The sequence below is a fragment of the Scylla paramamosain genome, chromosome 24, assembly GCF_035594125.1.
Source record: "Scylla paramamosain isolate STU-SP2022 chromosome 24, ASM3559412v1, whole genome shotgun sequence".
NCBI lineage: Eukaryota > Metazoa > Arthropoda > Malacostraca > Decapoda > Portunidae > Scylla > Scylla paramamosain.
The window spans coordinates 4,817,501-4,836,860 of record NC_087174.1 but is presented as its reverse complement, the minus strand read 5'-3'; the positions used below and the strand labels follow the sequence as shown (position 1 = coordinate 4,836,860).

Here is a 19,360-nt window from a genome sequence, read left to right as displayed (position 1 = left end):
TCTCTCTCTCTCTCTCTCTCTCTCTCTCTCTCTCTCTCTCTCTCTCTCTCTCTCTCTCTCTCTCTCTCTCTCTCTCTCTCTCTCTCTCTCTCATTACTCCCTTCCTTAGCTCCATCACCTCCTCCTTCACCCGTTCTTACCCTTTCCTTCCTTCTCTCAAACCTCTCTACAAGCACTGCATCCTTCACTTGCCCTTATCTTTCCCTCACCTTTCCAGCCTATCTTCATTTCGCACTTCATTCTTCCTGCTTTTTCACTTATTTCTACCGTCCCAGTACTCTCTTTACCTCCATTCTATACCAACACTCATTCAAATCAGGGCCAATATTCGGAAACGCCTTACTTTCTCATCATGACTATTTTCAAAGGCCATAGAGATGTTTAGCCGGGTTCTCAAAAGTGTTTATCCTGTTGATAATGTAGAAAACTTGTTAATCTGTCACTAGAACCGTAAAAACACACTTGAAAACCCCTGTAACTTCAACAACTAGAGACTTTTGAAAGTAGTGGAGGTGTAGCATAGGGGTGTTTTAGAATACAGGTCACAGGTCTCACTCATCTCCTCCCCCACAGGTCTGCCCAAGCCCCCAGTCATCACCAGCAGTCCCAACGGCGGGGAGAGCGACTCTTACACCTTCACGATGGAGACGGAGAGTTACTACCCCATCACTGAGTTCATCATCAAGTACCGCAAGACACACCCAGGGGCATGGCACGTGAGTAAATTAATATGAGTATATGCCTCTGCCGAGTTCCTTAATTCTCTGGTTGGTAATGATAATGACTTACCTAACCTAACGTAAGCTAACCTAATCTAACCTAACGTAAGCTAACCTAACCTAACTTAACCTAACCTAACCTAACGTAAGCTAACCTAACCTAACTTAACCTAACCTAACCTAACGTAAGCTAACCTAACCTAACTTAACCTACCTTAACCTAACCTCACTGCTCTGTTTTCTTTAACAATTTTGCTGGTAATTATAGTAGACACTTTCCTAACATACCATAACATAGCATTAATTAACATAACGTAACCTAAATTAACCTAACCTAAATAACGTAACCTAATCTAACCTATCTAACCTAACAAAACCTAACCTAACCTAACTTAACCCATCCCACTCTAAGCTAACTTGACCAGATCCTATCTAACTTAACCTAATCTAACTTTAAACCCCTTTTTTTCACAAGGCATTAATAAAACTTCAATGAATGTAAGATTTTGTACTACTCTATCACTCCTCTTGTTGTCAGTTATGTCTTTCGAAACCGTAAACTTGCATCAGACCGTTCTATTAAGCCTGAGCATCCACAATACAGCACACAAAGATAAAAAAAAATTAATACATTGATAAAAAGGAGAGATTTATCCTTTAGTAATTTTTCAACACATCTTTACTGACTAAACGAACCTCATAATTTAGTAGTGCCGTGTTCTCTTTACTCCTTCTACTACATTCTCGTATAAAACAGTATATACATGTATGAGTTCTCCTATAAACACACTTGCTTTCTGCTTCCCATATATCATTTCTTCATCTGCCTCCTGTCATCTTCTCCCCTTCAAATTTCGCAACACTAAAAGGTTCTATGCACATGTAATATCTTGCTATAATATTCAGCAATCTACATTTCCAGAGTGAACAATTTCATAACACCTTCCGTTGTATTCCTACCACGATACATTTTAGATTACGGAAATAAGAATACTTTATCACAGCGACGTGCGCCTTCTTACACTCGCCTTTTATCATGGGGAATAAGAAAAGTTTATCACAGTAACATAATCTTCCATACATTCGCTTTAATCACGTAGAATAAGACTAGTTTATCAGCGGGACACTCCTTCATACATTCGCCTTAATCACGCACAGGAAGACTAGTTTATCACAATGACATACTCTCATACATTCACCTTTATCAAGAGAAAGAATAGAAAAGATCCGTCTCTTTCTATTCTCCCATCTTCCTAACAAAAGAGTAATATCTTTTTGCTCTTCACAACCCGCCTGCACGTTCTTCTTCACCTTCAGCAGTAAGGGGGAGGCTTTTGCTGTGATCCGTTTTTTGTCGCCGCCGAATGGCTACAATTAGTGTGAGTAAAAATGGACAATTCTCACCTAGTGGATTACATGTTCCTTTGTTGCTCCTCCTCCCTCGTGTTGGGAATGATGGACGTGCCTGTCCCGCCCCTCACACAACACGTGCGGCGCGGCGCCCTCACCCTTCGCTCCCAGCCCATCACTGCCACACACACACACACACACACACACACACACACACACACACACACACACACACACACACACACACACACACACTTTGCCAACGGGCATGTACTTTTTTTCTTTTTGAATTTGTATTATCAGCTGGTGGCATTACTTTACACACACACACACACACACACACACACACACACACACACACACACACACACACACACACACACACACACACACACACACCATCTATTTGATTACTAACTCACCGGTACATTGTAATCAAACGCTGATTAAACAAAATAAAACACACATAATACACACACACACACACACACACACACACACACACACACACACACACACACATCACACAATTCTCCCCGCTAGGCTTTTCACCCACTGCTTAATTATGTTTAAGGCTATCCTTGTATTCTCGTGTAGCAATTAAGGCAGAGTTTCATTGTAGCAGTGATGGTGGCTGTGGAGGGAGTGGCTATGTGTCAATGGGGTGGTAGTGGTCTTGTCCGAGTGTCCTGAAGAGGATGGCCGGAGGAGCGCACTGATAGCCGATTGCTATTTGGTACCTCTTTCCTTAATTACTGATCACTTTGAGACATTTTTACGTATTCTACAGCCATCTCCAGTCTTTCAACTGGCTAGAAATTTCATAATCTGCTCTTCTTTTCATTTCCTGCTTTCTTGTAGATGCTCATAAAGAATCCGTACATTAATTCTGGTGCTGCTAATTATTTTGTATCGCAGTGAAAGGGTTAAGTCCCTGCCGTGAAGGTGTGGCCTGATGGCTTGCTTATAATAGTGTGATCCTCGAGTGTATCTACCAGTAATAGATTAGAATGGTTGCCGCAGGGTAAATGTATTAATTTCTCTCTCTCTCTCTCTCTCTCTCTCTCTCTCTCTCTCTCTCTCTCTCTCTCTCTCTCTCTCTCTCTCTCTCTCTCTCTCTCTCTCTCTCTCTCTCTCTCTCTCTCTCTCTCTCTCTCTCTCTCTCTCTCTCTCTCTCTCTCTCTCTCCTTCAACAGAGGAACTATACGGTAATGGCAGGAAAGTGGAGGAGCTTCTCTAAAATCGTCGGGAATGAGGTGGTGCGCCACGGGACTCGCCACTCCCTCGCCTACAGACTGGAGAACCTGGAGGTGGCCACAGACTACATGGCCATGTTGAGAGTCAGGAACAAGTACGGCTGGTCGTCAGAGTCAGATCGCTTCTCCTTCTTCACCAAGAAAGGTAAGCACCATGACTGACCCTTCCTATTTCCATCCGAAGTAAAGCTGCACTGGTACCCTCAGGTCTGGGCATAGGGAAGCCACAAGTAACACTGCTTTCCCTTCCCGCAGCCATGGCCGTCTTACAGTCCACTAGCGGGGCGGGATGTCGGGAGACCGCCTCGGCCCTCCTGCTGCTGCTGATGCTGGCGCTGAGCCTCACCGCCATGTAGAAGCACGGCCATCGAGGATCAGTCCTGCACGCCCCGATCCCGCCCTTCCTCAGTAATAACGTGCATCACGGAGGGTTCTCAATACCACGGACCAGTTGGACGGCTTGGTACCTACAATAAGACAGAACATTTTAGGCTTCTGTGGCTGTGCACAGACCAGCAACCAGGACAGCAAGTGCTCGGCAAGTGTGGGCTGAGGGGCGCCTCGCTCCCTCCCCCTGCAGGAGACAGGCCTCAGGGTGTGGTGTAGAGATCTCCTGCCGCCGCTAGTGAGATGTACCTAACAATCTCTCTCTCTCTCTCTCTCTCTCTCTCTCTCTCTCTCTCTCTCTCTCTCTCTCTCTCTCTCTCTCTCTCTCTCTCTCTCTCTCTCTCTTTTTTTTTTCTTTCTTTCCTTTTTTCTCGTTGATACTTGGGAAGGTTCCCCGAGGCATGAGGCCCGGTGCTTGGCCAGAGAGCCCCCTTCACGCAGCGGTGCGTCCCAGCACAGGACGCTCGTCGCAGCTATCCAGTCCAGTGTTTTCACTCCATCGTGATGATGTCCATTCCAGACTTGATTGATGTACGAGTGCCTCCTACAATGGAGAGTTTGTTATAACTGTAGCCTTTTTTATGTGTATTTGTGCTTCTGTTTCTACAGAAACAGAACGTTGTCATTTTTGGACCCGGACCAACATAGTCAAGTACTTCTCCCAGCACTCCGCTCCGCCAGGCGTCGTGCGCGTCCGACTTCCGCCGGCAGACTGACCGTCGCTCTAAAGAGGCGCGGCGCGGCGGCCGCGTTAGCTGCCGACCGGGCAGCAGCGACGGCGGTTGGCATGGCGCGCGCCTCGTAAGGGTGTGGGCTGTTTCTCTTCAACTAGAAAGGCCCTGCCACCATCAGGCCCTCCCTTACCCGCACCCCGCCCCCCACCAGCCCCGCAGCGCCGAGGCCACAGGCTCTCTGTTTCGGAACACTTCACTGTCATCCTCAAAATTGATAACGAGGCACATCGCTGTTCAATTCGTGAAAAGATCCTTTTGGTTCCGATAGTGTCCGCCGTGCCTGCCTCCGCCGCCGCCGCCGTGCTCGCCTCCGCCGGCCAGACGGACCGCGGGCTCCTCGGCTGTACATACAAGATGGCGAAATTTCCACCGTCTCTATTCAAGGCTGTTACTGTGTTAAAGCACGAGAATTACAAGACAAAGGCAAATGTTAGTGTGAGTTTTGCTACAAGCTTGTGTTTCTCCCCGCGAGTCATCTTTCACCGCTTCCCACAACCGCCGCCGCCTGTGCTCGCGCCGAGACAAGGCTCCCTCACTGCCCCGGCACTCTCATCTCTCTCATCCACAGTGCAGTTCAGTTTCAGTCAATGTATACAATGAAATGGATACTTCAACGGCAGTGATTAGTCCGTGAGTGAGGCGCCCGAAGCAGCCCGACACTTTTGGGGCCAGGGCAGGGCGGAGCGCCTCTCTACGTGTACGAGATCCAACGCAAGACCCGAGTCCCTAGCGATGTGCAGCCTGCAGGAGGGCGTCATAACGCGTGCCGGTGCCTTAGTCGGCGGACTCCGGGAAGTGAAGGAGAACCGCCGTGATCTCTCCCTCCCCGCGCCTCCCCGACACGTATACAGGAGCGGACACCCTCGCGCCCCGCGGCCCCGTCGCCGAGGCCGGGCCAAGTTTACCTCGGATGAAATTAACTTATCTGCATATCACTGTTTACTGCAACAACTTTACTTTCGCACAGTTCCATATGATTTCATATGAATTCAGCTGAAAAACAAACGTTCAATTAGGAATCCCTCAATCTGCCGTGTGTGAATGAGAGACAACAGAGTGGACGCGTGGCTGGCCGCGGCTGGCCAACCGGGACAGGCAAGGGAGCAGGTGAGGCACAGACAAGCAAGGCAACCCGCAGCGCGACAAGTGATCGGGCCGCCGTCAGGATCCAGCCGGTGCCATGCACTCACCGGGCCGCCGCCTCCCTCCGTGGGCGCCGCCCGTCGCCCGCACCAAGACACCCGCTGCGAGCGACGGGCGCTCCGTACCTAAGTCTCATTATAAAGTAGGTTACCCACAAGTCCATCGTAGTTACCAGTCAAGTAGTTTCAGGATGTACGTACGTACCCCCGTTAGGCCGAGGCCCTGCGGAGAGCTCGGCTCAAGTAGAACATTATGGCGACTTAGCACAGAGCGACAACTTGTGAGGAAACAGCCTTTTCAGCACGACACCAGAGTTTCTTCCAGTTATCTATGTGCCATTTGTAATGTAGGTGACGGGGAAGAGCCACAGGAAATGCGTCAGACAGCAGCCTCAGCCAGTAATCAGTGGACGTAGTGTAGTGTAGCACATGTTTTGTATTCCTCGTGATTCTCCTCCCTAACGCTGATTTTTTTTTTCTGATGCTGTTTTCCTGTGACTTTTCCCCACAACCTTAGCGTGAATCAGACGTGTACACACAGTGGATATTTTTGTATCGGTGTATAAACATTGCTTTAGCTGCTGGCTGCAGGAGGTAGTCCAGGTCCTTAGGTTGGAATCTGCGAGCTATAGTGTGGCTTCATGAGGTTCATTTTGGTTTGTCTTCATTGGTTCAGTAAAAGAGGAAGACCCTCCACCGAGCGTCCCGCAGGAGCCGCTGGTTCGTCGCCGCCGCCACCATCGCCGTCGCCAGCAGGAGCAAGCCGCCGGAGCCACGGGCCGCCGCCGCCTCGTCCCTCAGCGACGGCTCCTGGCGGCGAGCGGCTCTTTCGCAGCACGCTCGTTACTTCATTACATTATGGCATCAAAAACTTCCGTGTTCTGCACGCTTTTTATAATCTATATTCCGATGTTGACCTTCATTTGTATATATCTGTACGATATGTTTCATCAATAAAAGACTGACCAGTGAGCAGCGAGTCTCTCTCCCCGAGGCCTCCCCACAGGACTGCCGCAGCCACAAGTAAATGTAAGCTTTTATTTATTTGTTCTTTATGGTGTTGACTTATTCACGACTCGTTTCAATACTTCTTTACACAAACAATCCAATCAGTAAACCAGACAAATCCCTAACAGCACCACTGATTTTTTCCCTGCGCGGCAACGGTGACAAACACACTAATTGCTGCCGCGGGGAGGCGTGCGCACTGAGTGAGGCTTTGCTGGAGCACGACGGTGGCCAATGACGACGACTGGCGGCAAGTGTGCGGTGGTATGGCGGCGGTCGTTGTGGTGGTGGTGATAGTGGAGGAGGAGGAGGAGCTGCTGCACCAAATGATAAGGAGGATAAGAAGAATGAAGAACAAGAACAAGAACAAAAAACAATAACAAGAACAACAGGCCAATGAGAATGGTGCAGAAATAAACTAACAGACTAACTGACTAAATCACACCCACTCACCCACTCACTCACTCAAACAACACCCATAAAATCACACACAACAAAGCAATATTCTTTCCCTCCACTTACTCCTTCCTTTCTTCCTTCCGAGTGGAAGAGAGGAAGGCATCGATGGATGGAGGAGGAGGAGGAGGAGGAGAAGGAGGAGGAGGCGGAAGGAGAAAAGCAAGAAGAAATGGAAAAAGACAGAGAGCAATGGAGGAGAAAGGAAGAAGGAAAGAACATTGAGAGAGAGAGAGAGAGAGAGAGAGAGAGAGAGAGAGAGAGAGAGAGAGAGAGAGAGAGAGAGAGAGAGAGAGAGAGAGAGAGAGAGAGAGAGAAATATATAGGAAACAAACAATTACAAAAAAAAAAACAAAATAAGAGTGGAAGAATTGGAAAGAAGCGGACAGACGGAGGGTGGGAGGGAGGGAGGGAGGGAGGGAGGGAGGGAGGGAGGGAGGAAGGGATGGAGGGAAAGAGGGAGGGAGGGAGAAAGGACACACGCACACACACAGGATTCATTAATTTGTTGGGTTAGGTCATTGGAGAGAGAGAGAGAGAGAGAGAGAGAGAGAGAGAGAGAGAGAGAGAGAGAGAGAGAGAGAGAGAGAGAGCGTGGGGGGGGATTTAAGAAGAAATAAGTCATAGAGGGGAGGCAATGAAGGAGAGAATGAGAAAGAGAAGGGAGGGAGGGAGGAAAAGAAGGAAAGAAAGAAAAGAGAGGGAAAAGTTTTCTCAGTTTTGGAGAATAAAATGATGGAAAGCTTGGATAGTGTTTGGGGAGGGAGGGAATATTTATGTATGAGAGAGAGAGAGAGAGAGAGAGAGAGAGAGAGAGAGAGAGAGAGAGAGAGAGAGAGAGTACGTGTGTGTGTGTACAGGAGACTCAAAAGGAAAGGAAAAAAGGGAAACACAGATAATTGTAAGTGGGGAGAAAAAAGATAGGAGGAAAATATAAGTGTGTGTAGCTGTTAGGAGGAGGAGGAGGAGGAGGAAGAGGAAGAGGAAGAGGAAGAGGAAGAGGAGGAGGTGATGATGTTAGTATATGGTGGTAGAAAAGAAAAAGAAGAAGAAGAAGAAGAAGAAGAAGAAAAAGAAGAAGAAGAAGAAGAAGAAGTAACAATAATAACAATACCAAAATAACATAAGAGGGACGAATAAGAGATGGAGGAAGGAAAGAAAGGAGGAACGGAGGAGAGGAATAAAGGGAGAGAGTGAGAGGGAGAGAGGGAGAGAGAGGGAGGGAGGACACATGAAATAGTTGAGCGCAGAGTTAATAAAAGTGAGAAGGTTTAAGAATGTGGGGGGAAGAAAATGCTTAATGTTTCTCAAGGGACGAGGGGGAAGGGGAAGATGGAAGGGAGACAGGGAGAGGAAGAAAGGGAGAGAGGGAATGGCAGATGAAGAGAAGAAGGAAGGTTACCGTGCAGCCAAGTGTTGAGGGTTGGTCCAGACAACACTTAAAGACTATAGTGAACGTGTCGTTGCTTCAGACAGAACAGGGACAGGTTTTCAGCTAGAAGACATTAACAGTGACGTCTCTGGCCTAAATTTATGTAATGAATATGTAACAGTATATGTACAGCAACTCTGTAAATTGGTGTAAGTCTGTATAAATAGAAGAGGAAGAGAAGGATAGAGAGGAAGGGGAGAAAGGAAGAGAGGGAGGAAGGAAAGGGAAGGGAGAGGAAAATTACGGAAATAAGAAAGAGAAAGAAAATCCAGAGAGAGAGAGAGAGAGAGAGAGAGAGAGAGAGAGAGAGAGAGAGAGAGAGAGAGAGAGAGAGACAATCCACGCAAAACGAAAAGAAAAAGTAAGAGAAATAAAAAACAAACAAAAAACAAAACAATTCCTGTCATGGGAAAAAAATTAAGGAAGAGAAAAAAGAAGAGAAAAAAGAAAAGTGCGAAGCCACAGCAATATGGAATCTTCACAAGGCAAGCAAGTAATAATTCCCGAACGAGCTCTTTCTTTTACGCTTTTTTTACTCTCTCTCTCTCTCTCTCTCTCTCTCTCTCTCTCTCTCTCTCTCTCTCTCTCTCTCTCTCTCTCTCTCTCTCTCTCTCTCTCTCTCTCTCTCTCTCTCTTCTTTTCTTCTCGCCGGGAAAGGATGGAGTCGAGGAAAGTTGGAGACTAAAAGATGATGCTGAGGAACAAGAAAATTTTTCCTACTCATACAGATTACTTTTCATTTGGCGAACCATTGAAAAAGGCAAACTCGAGGCAGTCAGGTAAGAGGAGGAGGAGGAGGAGGAGGAGGAGGAGGAGGAGGAGGAGGTTCCTTTCTCTCCTCCCAAGTCTCAAGTTTCTGGTTGTTTCGGGAAAAACGGCAGCAGTTTGGAAAGTATGTCTCTCTCTCTCTCTCTCTCTCTCTCTCTCTCTCTCTCTCTCTCTCTCTCTCTCTCTCTCTCTCTCTCTCTCTCTCTCTCTCTCTCTCTCTCTCTCTCTCTCTCTCTCTCTCTCTCTCTCTCTCTCTCTCTCTCTCTCTCTCTCTCTCTCTCTCTCTCTCTCTCTCTCTCTCTCTCTCTCCAATTGATATTTCCCCTCCTCTCCCTTCCTTTATTTCTTCTTTCTCCTCTTTCTTGTCTCTTCTCTGTCTCCTCTCCTTTCCTCTCCTCTTCACATTCTTTCCTCCACTATTTCCTTCCTCCTCCTCCTCCTCCTCTTCCTTCTGAAGGCTGTTTCCTGACCTCGTCTTCCCTTCCTTTCCATCGCATTTCTCTTAGTCTCCCTTCTTCCTTCTCTTCTTTTCTCCCCTTCTCTTACTCCTCCTCCTCCACTTCCTCCTCCTCCTTTCTCTCGCCCATTATCCTTCTTCATTGTATCTTTCGCCTCCTTTTTCCTCCAACCTTTCCTGCTCATTACATTTCTTCCACCTTTCTTCCCTCCCTCTTTCCTCCTTTCTTTTCTCTGTTTCTTTCTCTTTCTCAGTTCCTTCTCTCCTTCTACCTTTATCCTCAGCTTTATTCGTGTCACCTTTGTGTCTCCTCTTACACAGAATTTTTTTTTTTTCTACTTTTTCGTAGCATTCCTCTTCCTCCTCCTCCACCTCCAACTCACCCTTCTTCTCCTCTTTTTTCTTCCTCCTTCCCCCTCCTTCTCCTTTGTTTTTCTTCTTGATCTTCTTCTTCCTCCTCCTCCTCCTCCTTTTCCTTCTTCCTTTTCTTCTTTTCCTTCTTCAACCTCCTCCCTCTTCATCTTCCATCCCCTCCTCCTCATCCTCATTCTTTTTTTTTCTTAGCATTATGATTATTATTACTGTTATTATTCTTACACTTACTCTTCTTTCTTCTCCTTCTCTTCCTCCTCCAATATTTGTGTGTTTGGGTTAGTGCAACTTTGTGTGTGTGTGTGTGTGTGTGTGTGTGTGTGTGTGTGTGTGTGTGTGTGTGTGTCAGCAAACTTTAGCACTCATAAACTACTAAGTCATATGAAAGCTACATAAAGTTTACAACAGTTATAATGGAGCTCTTAGATTTTACTAAAGAAATTTTGGCTCTCCTTCACCTAACCAACACCAGATCTGGGTCTTGATATGGACTTGAATTACATGATAGTGAAACGAAACTTAATTTTTTACAGGAATATATATATTTTTCCTCATTTTCTGCCTGGCGTCGAATCTTCAAAGGCTCCTCTTGTGGAAATTAAATTATATAGGTACAGAATTGTGACGTAAGGAAAATAATAAGGTGTAAGTTGAGTTTACCTAAGAATAAACTTATAAGTTAATGTCTTCTCTCTGTTTTTTTTTTTTTTAAGCTTAAATTATGATCCATAGGTACAGAGTTATTAATAAGAGAGATATTAAAATTTATAATGAGTTTATCCTACGAATAAACTTAGAACATAAAAATGTAAGAAAATAAAGGAACCTGCCTGCAGGAAGCCGTCAGGTCTACACGTATCAGTCCTATGCATGTTTCTCTTCCCGTTTTCTTTCAGTTTAGCCTCAGGTCCCCAAATCGTGCAATAAATGACACACACTCATTACAAAAGATAATTATCAAAGTCCACATCAATATTGCTTAAGTCTGAGTCGAGTTTATGTTCTGCTCCTCTTCCTTTCTTTCAGTTCAACCTCAAACCTACAAACTCCTTTAACAAAAATACCATTCGTAAGTATCGGTCCATTACAAAAAAAAACAGACATTAAAGTTTAAAATAAGTTTACGTAAAAAGTAGCCAAACATAGGTAGAGATTTATTTCCTTTCTTTTGTCTCTTTTTCTTCTTTTTTTTTTTAAGTTTAGCTCCGATTTCCAAGACGCCCTGACTAAAAGTACCATTCTTAGGCACAGGCTCATTACGAAAGACATTCAATGAAGTTTACAGTGAGTTTACTCGAGAATGAATCGATCTTCTTGGGAACTCTCCTTACGCTTTTCCTCCTCTCTTTCTTTTATTTAAACCTCACACCCGCAAAGACTTCACCAATAACAACACGCATAGCTACTACAAAGTCGATTATAGAATAGGTTAAAAATTTAATAGCAGTATTGTTGTCGTTGTTTTTCATGGTGGTGCTGGTGGTGGTGGTGGTGGTGGTGGCCAGTGTGTGTGTGTGTGTGTGTGTGTGTGTGTGTGTGTGTGTGTGTGTGTGTGTGTGTGTGTGTGTGTGTGTGTGTGTGTGTGTGTGTGAGTGTGTGTAAGAAGGGAGACTGAGAGCAGTAGTTCAGAGAAATTTAATTATATAATGTGCACATACCAGTGACTCTCTCTCTCTCTCTCTCTCTCTCTCTCTCTCTCTCTCTCTCTCTCTCTCTCTCTCTTGAAAATGGCTCCCTTCAATTACCTCACACCTACAAGAGGAAATTAAACGAAGGACAGAAGAGGAGGAGGAGGAGGAGGAGGAGGAGGAGGAGGAGGAGGAGGAGGAGGAGGAAGAGGAGGAGGAGATTAAAAAGAGAAGAGCCATTAAAAGAAAGTCAAGGAGGAGGAGGAGGAGGAGGAGGAGGAGGAGGAAAAGAAGAAGGAGAAGGAGGAGAAGGAGTTAGAGAGAAGAGGAAAAGAAAACGGGGAGCAAGAACGAAGACAAAGACAAGGACATGGAAGAAAATAAAATGAAGAGGAGGAGGAGGAGAAGGAGAAGAGGGATAAGGTTTGCTTGTATGTTTGTTTTCCACAGGAAGGGAGAGGTTAGGGGCAGTCATCACCCCCCTCCTCCCACCCCACAAGCCGAATCAGCTGAAGAAACCCGTCTAGATAACTTTACAGGGACACGAAACCAAATTTCCTTGAGTTACCCATCACCTGAATGCGTTTTCTCTCACCTTCTCACTGGCTCGCTCTCCCTCTCTCTCTCTCTCTCTCTCTCTCTCTCTCTCTCTCTCTCTCTCTCTCTCTCTCTCTCTCTCTCTCTCTCTCTCTCTCTCTCTCTCTCTCTCACACACACACACACACACACACACACACACACACACTACTACCACTCTTGGTCAACTAATAAAGTAAAAGAAAACAAAAAAAAAGAAAAAACGAGTCAGACGAAACGCACGGAATGAAAAAATGAGAAAAGAAAAAAGGAAAACACAAACACGGGTATCTATTAATTCCATTTCACCTCCTCCCACCTCATCTGTTCACTCACTTTCTTCCTTTTTCTCTTTTATTTTATTTTCCCTCTACGAAGGAGGAAGAGGGCGAGAGTAAGAGGATAAGAGAAAGATGAGAGGCGGAAAAAAAAGAGAAGAGGGAAAGAATATAACTACACACTTCATATTAGTTACCTCCCTCACCGCTGGAAAAACTGTGGAATGAATGGAGGAGGAGGAGTAGGAGGAGGAGATGAGAGTGGAGTACAAGGACGAGGAGGACGAGGAAGATTTTAAGAGGAGGAGGAGGAGAAGAAAGAAGACTTGAGGTGGAGGATGAATAAATCAGTCAATTAATAAATAAATAGATCAATAAAACAAACAAATAATAAATGTTGAGAAGAAGAAGAAGGAGGAGAAACAACAACAACAACAACAACAACCACAACAACAACAACAACAACAACAACAAGACAACGACATGCGCCACACGATACCTTACAACGCCACATCCCCTTTGACGGAAAAAGAAAGAATCTGCACTCCATTAAGAATTTTACACAAGGAGACTTACCGTAGCGATTCACCCAATCAAACGAGGGAGGACAGACGGTGATCATTCCCACTATACTTTCCTCAGCTAGATAAAGAGAAGCCATCCCCTTGTGCTCCCTTGAATTAATATAGTAATGTTCATGTGATTTATTCCCACCTCGGGGCTAAAATCTCAGGTAACAATGAGACGTGTGTTTACCTGAGCTTGGGGTAAACTAGTATGTGAATAGGGGACAAATATAGAGTACGTTTTCTATTACATATATATATTTTTTTTTTATATATAAATATCTTAGGGAAGACTTTTTTTTTCATGGTAGATTTGTAAAGTGTGGATATGATATTTAAGTCGAAATGAAGGGAGGTGCCAACAATGCAGTGTGTGTGTGTGTGTGTGTGTGTGTGTGTGTGTGTGTGTGTGTGTGAGTGGGGGGCGGGTGGACAGGACCCAGCGCGCCTCACCACCCCTCATTAAATACGGACGAAATTAAACGGATTATGATGACAACCTTTAATACTTAATGGCCCAGCTGCGGCGCTTCCACACACACACACACACACACACACACACACACACACACACACACACAGACGACTACCCCAACACATTTACGTTATTCACATTCGCTCGTCCCCCCCTCTCCCCCGTCTCTCTCTCTCTCTCTCTCTCTCTCTCTCTCTCTCTCTCTCTCTCTCTCTCTCTCTCTCTCTCTCTCTCTCTCTCTCTCTCTCACCTACACCTTCACAAATCAAGGTAATTAAGGTAACAAATATTTTCGCGGAATATTACTAAAGGTGACGCGAAAACTGCGGTGGGGAGAGAGAGAGAGAGAGAGAGAGAGAGAGAGAGAGAGAGAGAGAGAGAGAGAGAGAGAGAGAATAATAAAAATACCGTCTCGCGTAGAGAACAATACCTAACTGGCGGCTGAAATAGTGAGGATGATAACTCTGGAGCCATTTACGAGTGTTACTACCTACTACCAATCACTATCACTCTCATCACCATCACCATCATCACCACCGGCAGAGAGAGAGAGAGAGAGAGAGAGAGAGAGAGAGAGAGAGAGACATCATTATAATTGTTGGAAGGGAAATGTTTGTCCCCCTCTCTCTCTCTCTCTCTCTCTCTCTCTCTCTCTCTCTCTCTCTCTCTCTCTCTCTCTCTCTCTCTCTCTCTCTTTCTCTCTGTCTGTTGGTCGATCAGTTGGTCAGTCTCTCTCTCTCTCTCTCTCTCTCTCTCTCTCTCTCTCTCTCTCTCTCTCTCTCTCTCTCTCTCTCTCTCTCTCTATGTGTGTTTAGGTATTTATCCATTTATCCATCTATCCATCCATCCATCCATCTATCAATCTATCTCAGGCAGGTGTTCGTCTCTTCTAGCCCTGCAGGTAGCCTCGTCCTGTTCATTTTTTCACCACCTCAACCAGACGCGACAATGACCTCGGCCTCCTCTCCGCTCCTCTGACCACTGCCTGTCCGCGGCGCGTGCATCGTGGCCTCGCAGCGGGAAGAAACACCCAAGCAAACAAACAGTACGCGAATAGGGTGATTAAATGGTCGGGTCGGGAAAGCAATTACAGCTAAATGTTAATATGCCGATCCTGGGCCGCGTGTGTACCAACCAAACCGGCGGCCTCGCGCAAACGCTTCTCGTCCATAAGGGCAGTGTTAGGGGGCTGTTACTCCTGCAAATAGAAACCTGGATGTCGTTGCTACGCGGCTGAGTGTTATTACCCTCGTCGCCGTCATTATGCCACTTCGATTGCTACATTTTGCGTGCACACTCCAAACTTTCAGGTGGAGTTACTAAGACAAAGAGCCGTATCAGGAGAGGTGAGATATGATGTGTGTGTATGACATGCTGACAAAAATTATCTCATTAGCAATCACTTTCATAAGGTAAGTGACACCTGGTAAATATTTTCTTTAATAAAATTATAATATTCTTGTGAGTGTAATGGAACACGGCAGTCAGGTAGCTACAGGCGGCTCAGTCCTCACAGATCTCGTGGGAGGCATGCGACCCGCCAACCACGAGCAACCCGTGGTGGAGTGCCTGTCAGTGCCAATACGTCTCGTCAGCCCCATGCAGGCAGGACTTCCGCTTGGAGCTCTTCATTTACGCATATGGAGAAAGTGACAGCGGAAAAAATAAATTAATAAATAAATGATTTTTCGGCCGTATGACTCATATCACCGGTTGACTCAACCAAGTCAAGCGACTCTCATCTACAAGTGTCATGTTTTGGTGCTCAACATTAACACGGAGAGCTCTGTCACAAATTTTATCCACTGAAATAAATTCTACACACCGAAATAAATTTCCGGTCGTTGCATCAAATAAAACACTCGCCACTCAAGTGTTGCCTCTACACGCCAGAAGCGCCCTGCCCCGCAACACTGTAGAGGCGGAAACTGACAAAAATGTCCACTCGCTAAGTCAAACAAAACACTCGCCACCTCAAGTATCGTTATTATATACTCTGCCTCGAAGCTCCATGGATACGGAAGCCAGCAAAATCATCTTAAGCTTAATATACGTACTCGTACGTCCTCACTGAAACCCGTGTAGAGATGAACAGAGCAGCATCATACTTGGTACTCCACCGCGCACGAATGAATTCACTGGCCCGAGTCATCACCCGAGGCAGATGACACTAGGTTTGTGCGTGTGCTTCGCTACATTCTATGCAAGTAATGAGTGTTTACGCCCTGAAGGGAGCACTTACCCTGCAGGCTTGCCGTGGCGCGAGGTGACGTATTTGAAGCAGACAAGCACGGCAGCACGGAATTCATACAAACGCTCACTCCCAACTGTGAACGTGAGCGCGTGAATATGTTGTGTATACGTGCAGTTACAGAACTATTTTTAATACAAATGACGGTGTTCAATTAAAAGGATGCGTTACGGATTTTCCTAAAATGTTAAAATTCTACATACGTTTCAACAAAATACTCCTGCAGGGAAAATTAACCGAAAAAGAAATTTGGATTATTGCGCCATCACTTGTAGCGTGAGCGTTTGTATTAATGTGAGCATGAACAGCGACGAGAGAGAGAGAGAGAGAGAGAGAGAGAGAGAGAGAGAGAGAGAGAGAGAGAGAGAGAGAGAGAGAGAGAGAGAGAGAGGAAATGTATATTTTTCTCTCTCTCTCTCTCTCTCTCTCTCTCTCTCTCCTCTCTCTCTCTCTCTCTCTCTCTCTCTCTCTCTCTCTCTCTCTCTCTCTCTCTTCCATTACGTGATTTATAGTGCCGGAGGAGATAGACGTTTCCTCCCTGCCACTACACGGACGAGAAATCACTGCACAGATCAACACTATCAATACGCAACAAGTGGCCGGGCGCGTTAGGGCAAGGTGGGAAGGGCCAGATCTGACACAGCTAGCAGAGTGAAGACAGGCAGAAAGAGGGCAGCACTGCCATCCATCATATGTACTACACTCTGTAATGCCTCATACAGTCCTCCCTCTTCCACTGGAGTACTGAAGGTAACCAAAGACGGGAAAAGGTCAAACTGAGCCTGTCCTTTTGACAATATCTCTGTATCGTGTTGTTTTTCTTTTTAGCTATTCATTCATATGGTAATCTGTCGTGGAATTCTGCTCAACTGGCTTATAGTAACTGCGGTAAGTGCACGGTAATCTTGCTTTCTTAACCTCTCTCTCTCTCTCTCTCTCTCTCTCTCTCTCTCTCTCTCTCTCTCTCTCTCTCTCTCTCTCTCTCTCTCTCTCTCTCGTGTGCTGAAAATGACAAGGGAAGCACTGATCATGAACTTGGTGCATTAATGTATGTAGTTCTATGGTCCCGTATTCTGGGACACTGCTCTCATTACAATTACAGTAAAATCCCTCTCATCCGGCATTCGAGTATCCGGCAACTTCAAGTATCCGGCACATTTTTCTCCGAGCCTTAAAATCAATAAAAAATCAATGTGTACTCATAAAATCGATTAAAATTCCCGCGCGAGGCATACTTTGTCCCCTCGCCACCAGAGCGTACTGCTTCGCGCCATCCACGGCCCACTGCATTGTGTTTACTCAGTGACTCAGTCCCGCGTGTGCACTGTTTATCGCCTGACGCCTTCATCATGCCTAAAGTTGTTGAAAAGAGGAAGCGTGTTGTGCTTACACTTAAGCAGCTGATCAGATCAGCTGATCTTTGTTATGGTAAGATGCGTGAGTGTAGGGTGGTGATTGTGGACATCATTTCACTTCTATTCAAGTATCCGGCAATATTCAAGTATCCGGCATGTCGGCGGTCCCGTTGATGCCGGATAAGAGGGATTTTGCTGTATTTTCAAAGGCCACGTAGATGATTAACAGGATTCCGCAAGTGTTTAATTAAGTATGAATCGTATTAATCTGCCACTAGAACCATCAAACATCCTTAAAAAAAACTCGTTAATTTCAACTAGAACCTTCAGAATGTAGTGTGGGTGAGAAACAGAAGTATTTCAGGATTTAATCTTACATACTTCCTTCGCTTTGTTCCTTCCGCTCCCTCGCCTAAACTCCAAAGTGCTCACCCTCCCCGCCCTGCCCCGCCCAGAGCCCCGCAGCAAGTCATCTCGTGAAGCAGCACCTCGATGGGCCTGGGGCGTGGTGCTTAGTGAATGTCAGTTCAGGAGTGATGCATTTCTGAGGATTGATGGTGCTGGTATTCTTCGTTAAGTGCTGAAGACGGGGTGGTGATGGTGGCGGTGATGATGGTGGTGTGAGGTGTGTGACAGTGATGGTGGTGGTGTTTACTCGCACGGACTATCGCCTCTCAAGACAAAAAAAAAAAAAAAAGAAAACATACTTTTCATTATGTATTTCGTTCAAACTTTCAAATAGCGCAACATTTTTTTTTTTCTTCGTTTTTATCTTCTCATATCATTATAATTTCACTTTTGCAGCTTAACAATCGCCTGCGTTTCGCGCTCCTCTCCCCAACAAAAGTGAAGGCTTCATTATAACTCTACACTCGGGACTTTAAACACACATAAACATAAACACACTGATGCACAAAGCCTAACACACTCCAGTACCATTTTGTTTATTTGTTTTACGTTACTGAATGCATAACAAACTCTGTTATAAAAAAAAAAAATGAACTGCTTAAAAACAAACATAATTATACAGAAGTTAATAGGCTGCATTTAAATTTTTCGCCTGACAAAATGAAAATTAGAGTATAATAAAAAAAAATACGCAGTTTAGGCAATTGAATATGACGTTCCATTATGTGAATGAGATCAGCACTGGAGATAATGACATCAATCCCTATACACCCATCCAGTTCAGAGCGTCAGCCTCGCTTTGGAGTCATGAATAGATACTGAAGCGCCGCGTACCAGTGTATATTATGATAATAAAAGTAGTATATTCCGTACTTACGTGTGCGTCAAAAGTTCCCTTTGTTCTGATAGGCAGAGGAACCGTACAAATTCTAGGATGGTACAACATGGATTCTCAAATATCTCAGCGTCTTGTCTTCACTTCCTATGTCAGTCCTAGTAGGAGTATGTAACTAGGCAAGTGGTGGTTTAACAAGGATTCTGCATCACCTGAGGGAAAAACAATTGTGAGGACTCACTACTAAAGATTTCTGGGGTAGTTTCCAATTTTTTTTTTTTTTTTCAATAACGTCTCAACAGTGCGTCGGACAAGGATGTAACTTTGGCAATGGATGTTTGAGACTTCGACCTAACTAGCACAGTTATACCTTGGTGCAAAATGTGGATGACTAAGGCGTTTATAAGAGCAAATTTAAGATTAACTAAGCTAAAATATTCAGAGGTACGTAGCGAGGCTAGCTGCTTTCACGATACGTGCCGCGCATACCATTCCGGTCGTGACACCGGTGTGACGTTTGACTATGTAGTAGTAGCAATTAACGAACTAACTGGCAGTTCTGTCTTTTTACTCCCCCGCCCCTCTTCCAGTATGCTGTGCATTCTCTCTCTCTCTCTCTCTCTCTCTCTCTCTCTCTCTCTCTCTCTCTCTCTCTCTCTCTCTCTCTCTCACACACACACACACTGAACCAATATTTCGCCCCTACTATGGATTCAGTATGGTCTTTATTTATGAGTCATGTAATTAAGGAATGTTGTAACAAAGTAGTGAGACGGTTAAGTAATGACGACTTGTACTGCACCGCAATGGAAACGTGCGGCTGCGACCAACATTCATGAGTGTTCTGGAAGCAGTACACACAGCATAGAAACTTCGTGGACGACACTACAGATGTGAAGCACAGTGC

At 45.4% G+C, this 19,360-nt stretch overlaps 1 protein-coding gene across 1 annotated transcript in view; it reads left to right on the top strand.

Moving 5' to 3' along the window:
• The window catches only part of LOC135112510 (hemicentin-2-like), a 39,196-nt gene extending 32,636 nt beyond the window's left edge, over positions 1-6,560 (top strand). Inside the window, exons 10-12 of the mRNA XM_064026925.1 lie at positions 574-716; positions 3,266-3,470; positions 3,581-6,560. Coding sequence (XP_063882995.1) covers positions 574-716; positions 3,266-3,470; positions 3,581-3,681 — 449 coding nt within the window. The 3' untranslated portion in view covers positions 3,682-6,560. The remainder of the gene's footprint in view (positions 1-573; positions 717-3,265; positions 3,471-3,580) is intronic.
• The last annotated feature ends 12,800 nt before the right edge of the window (positions 6,561-19,360 follow it).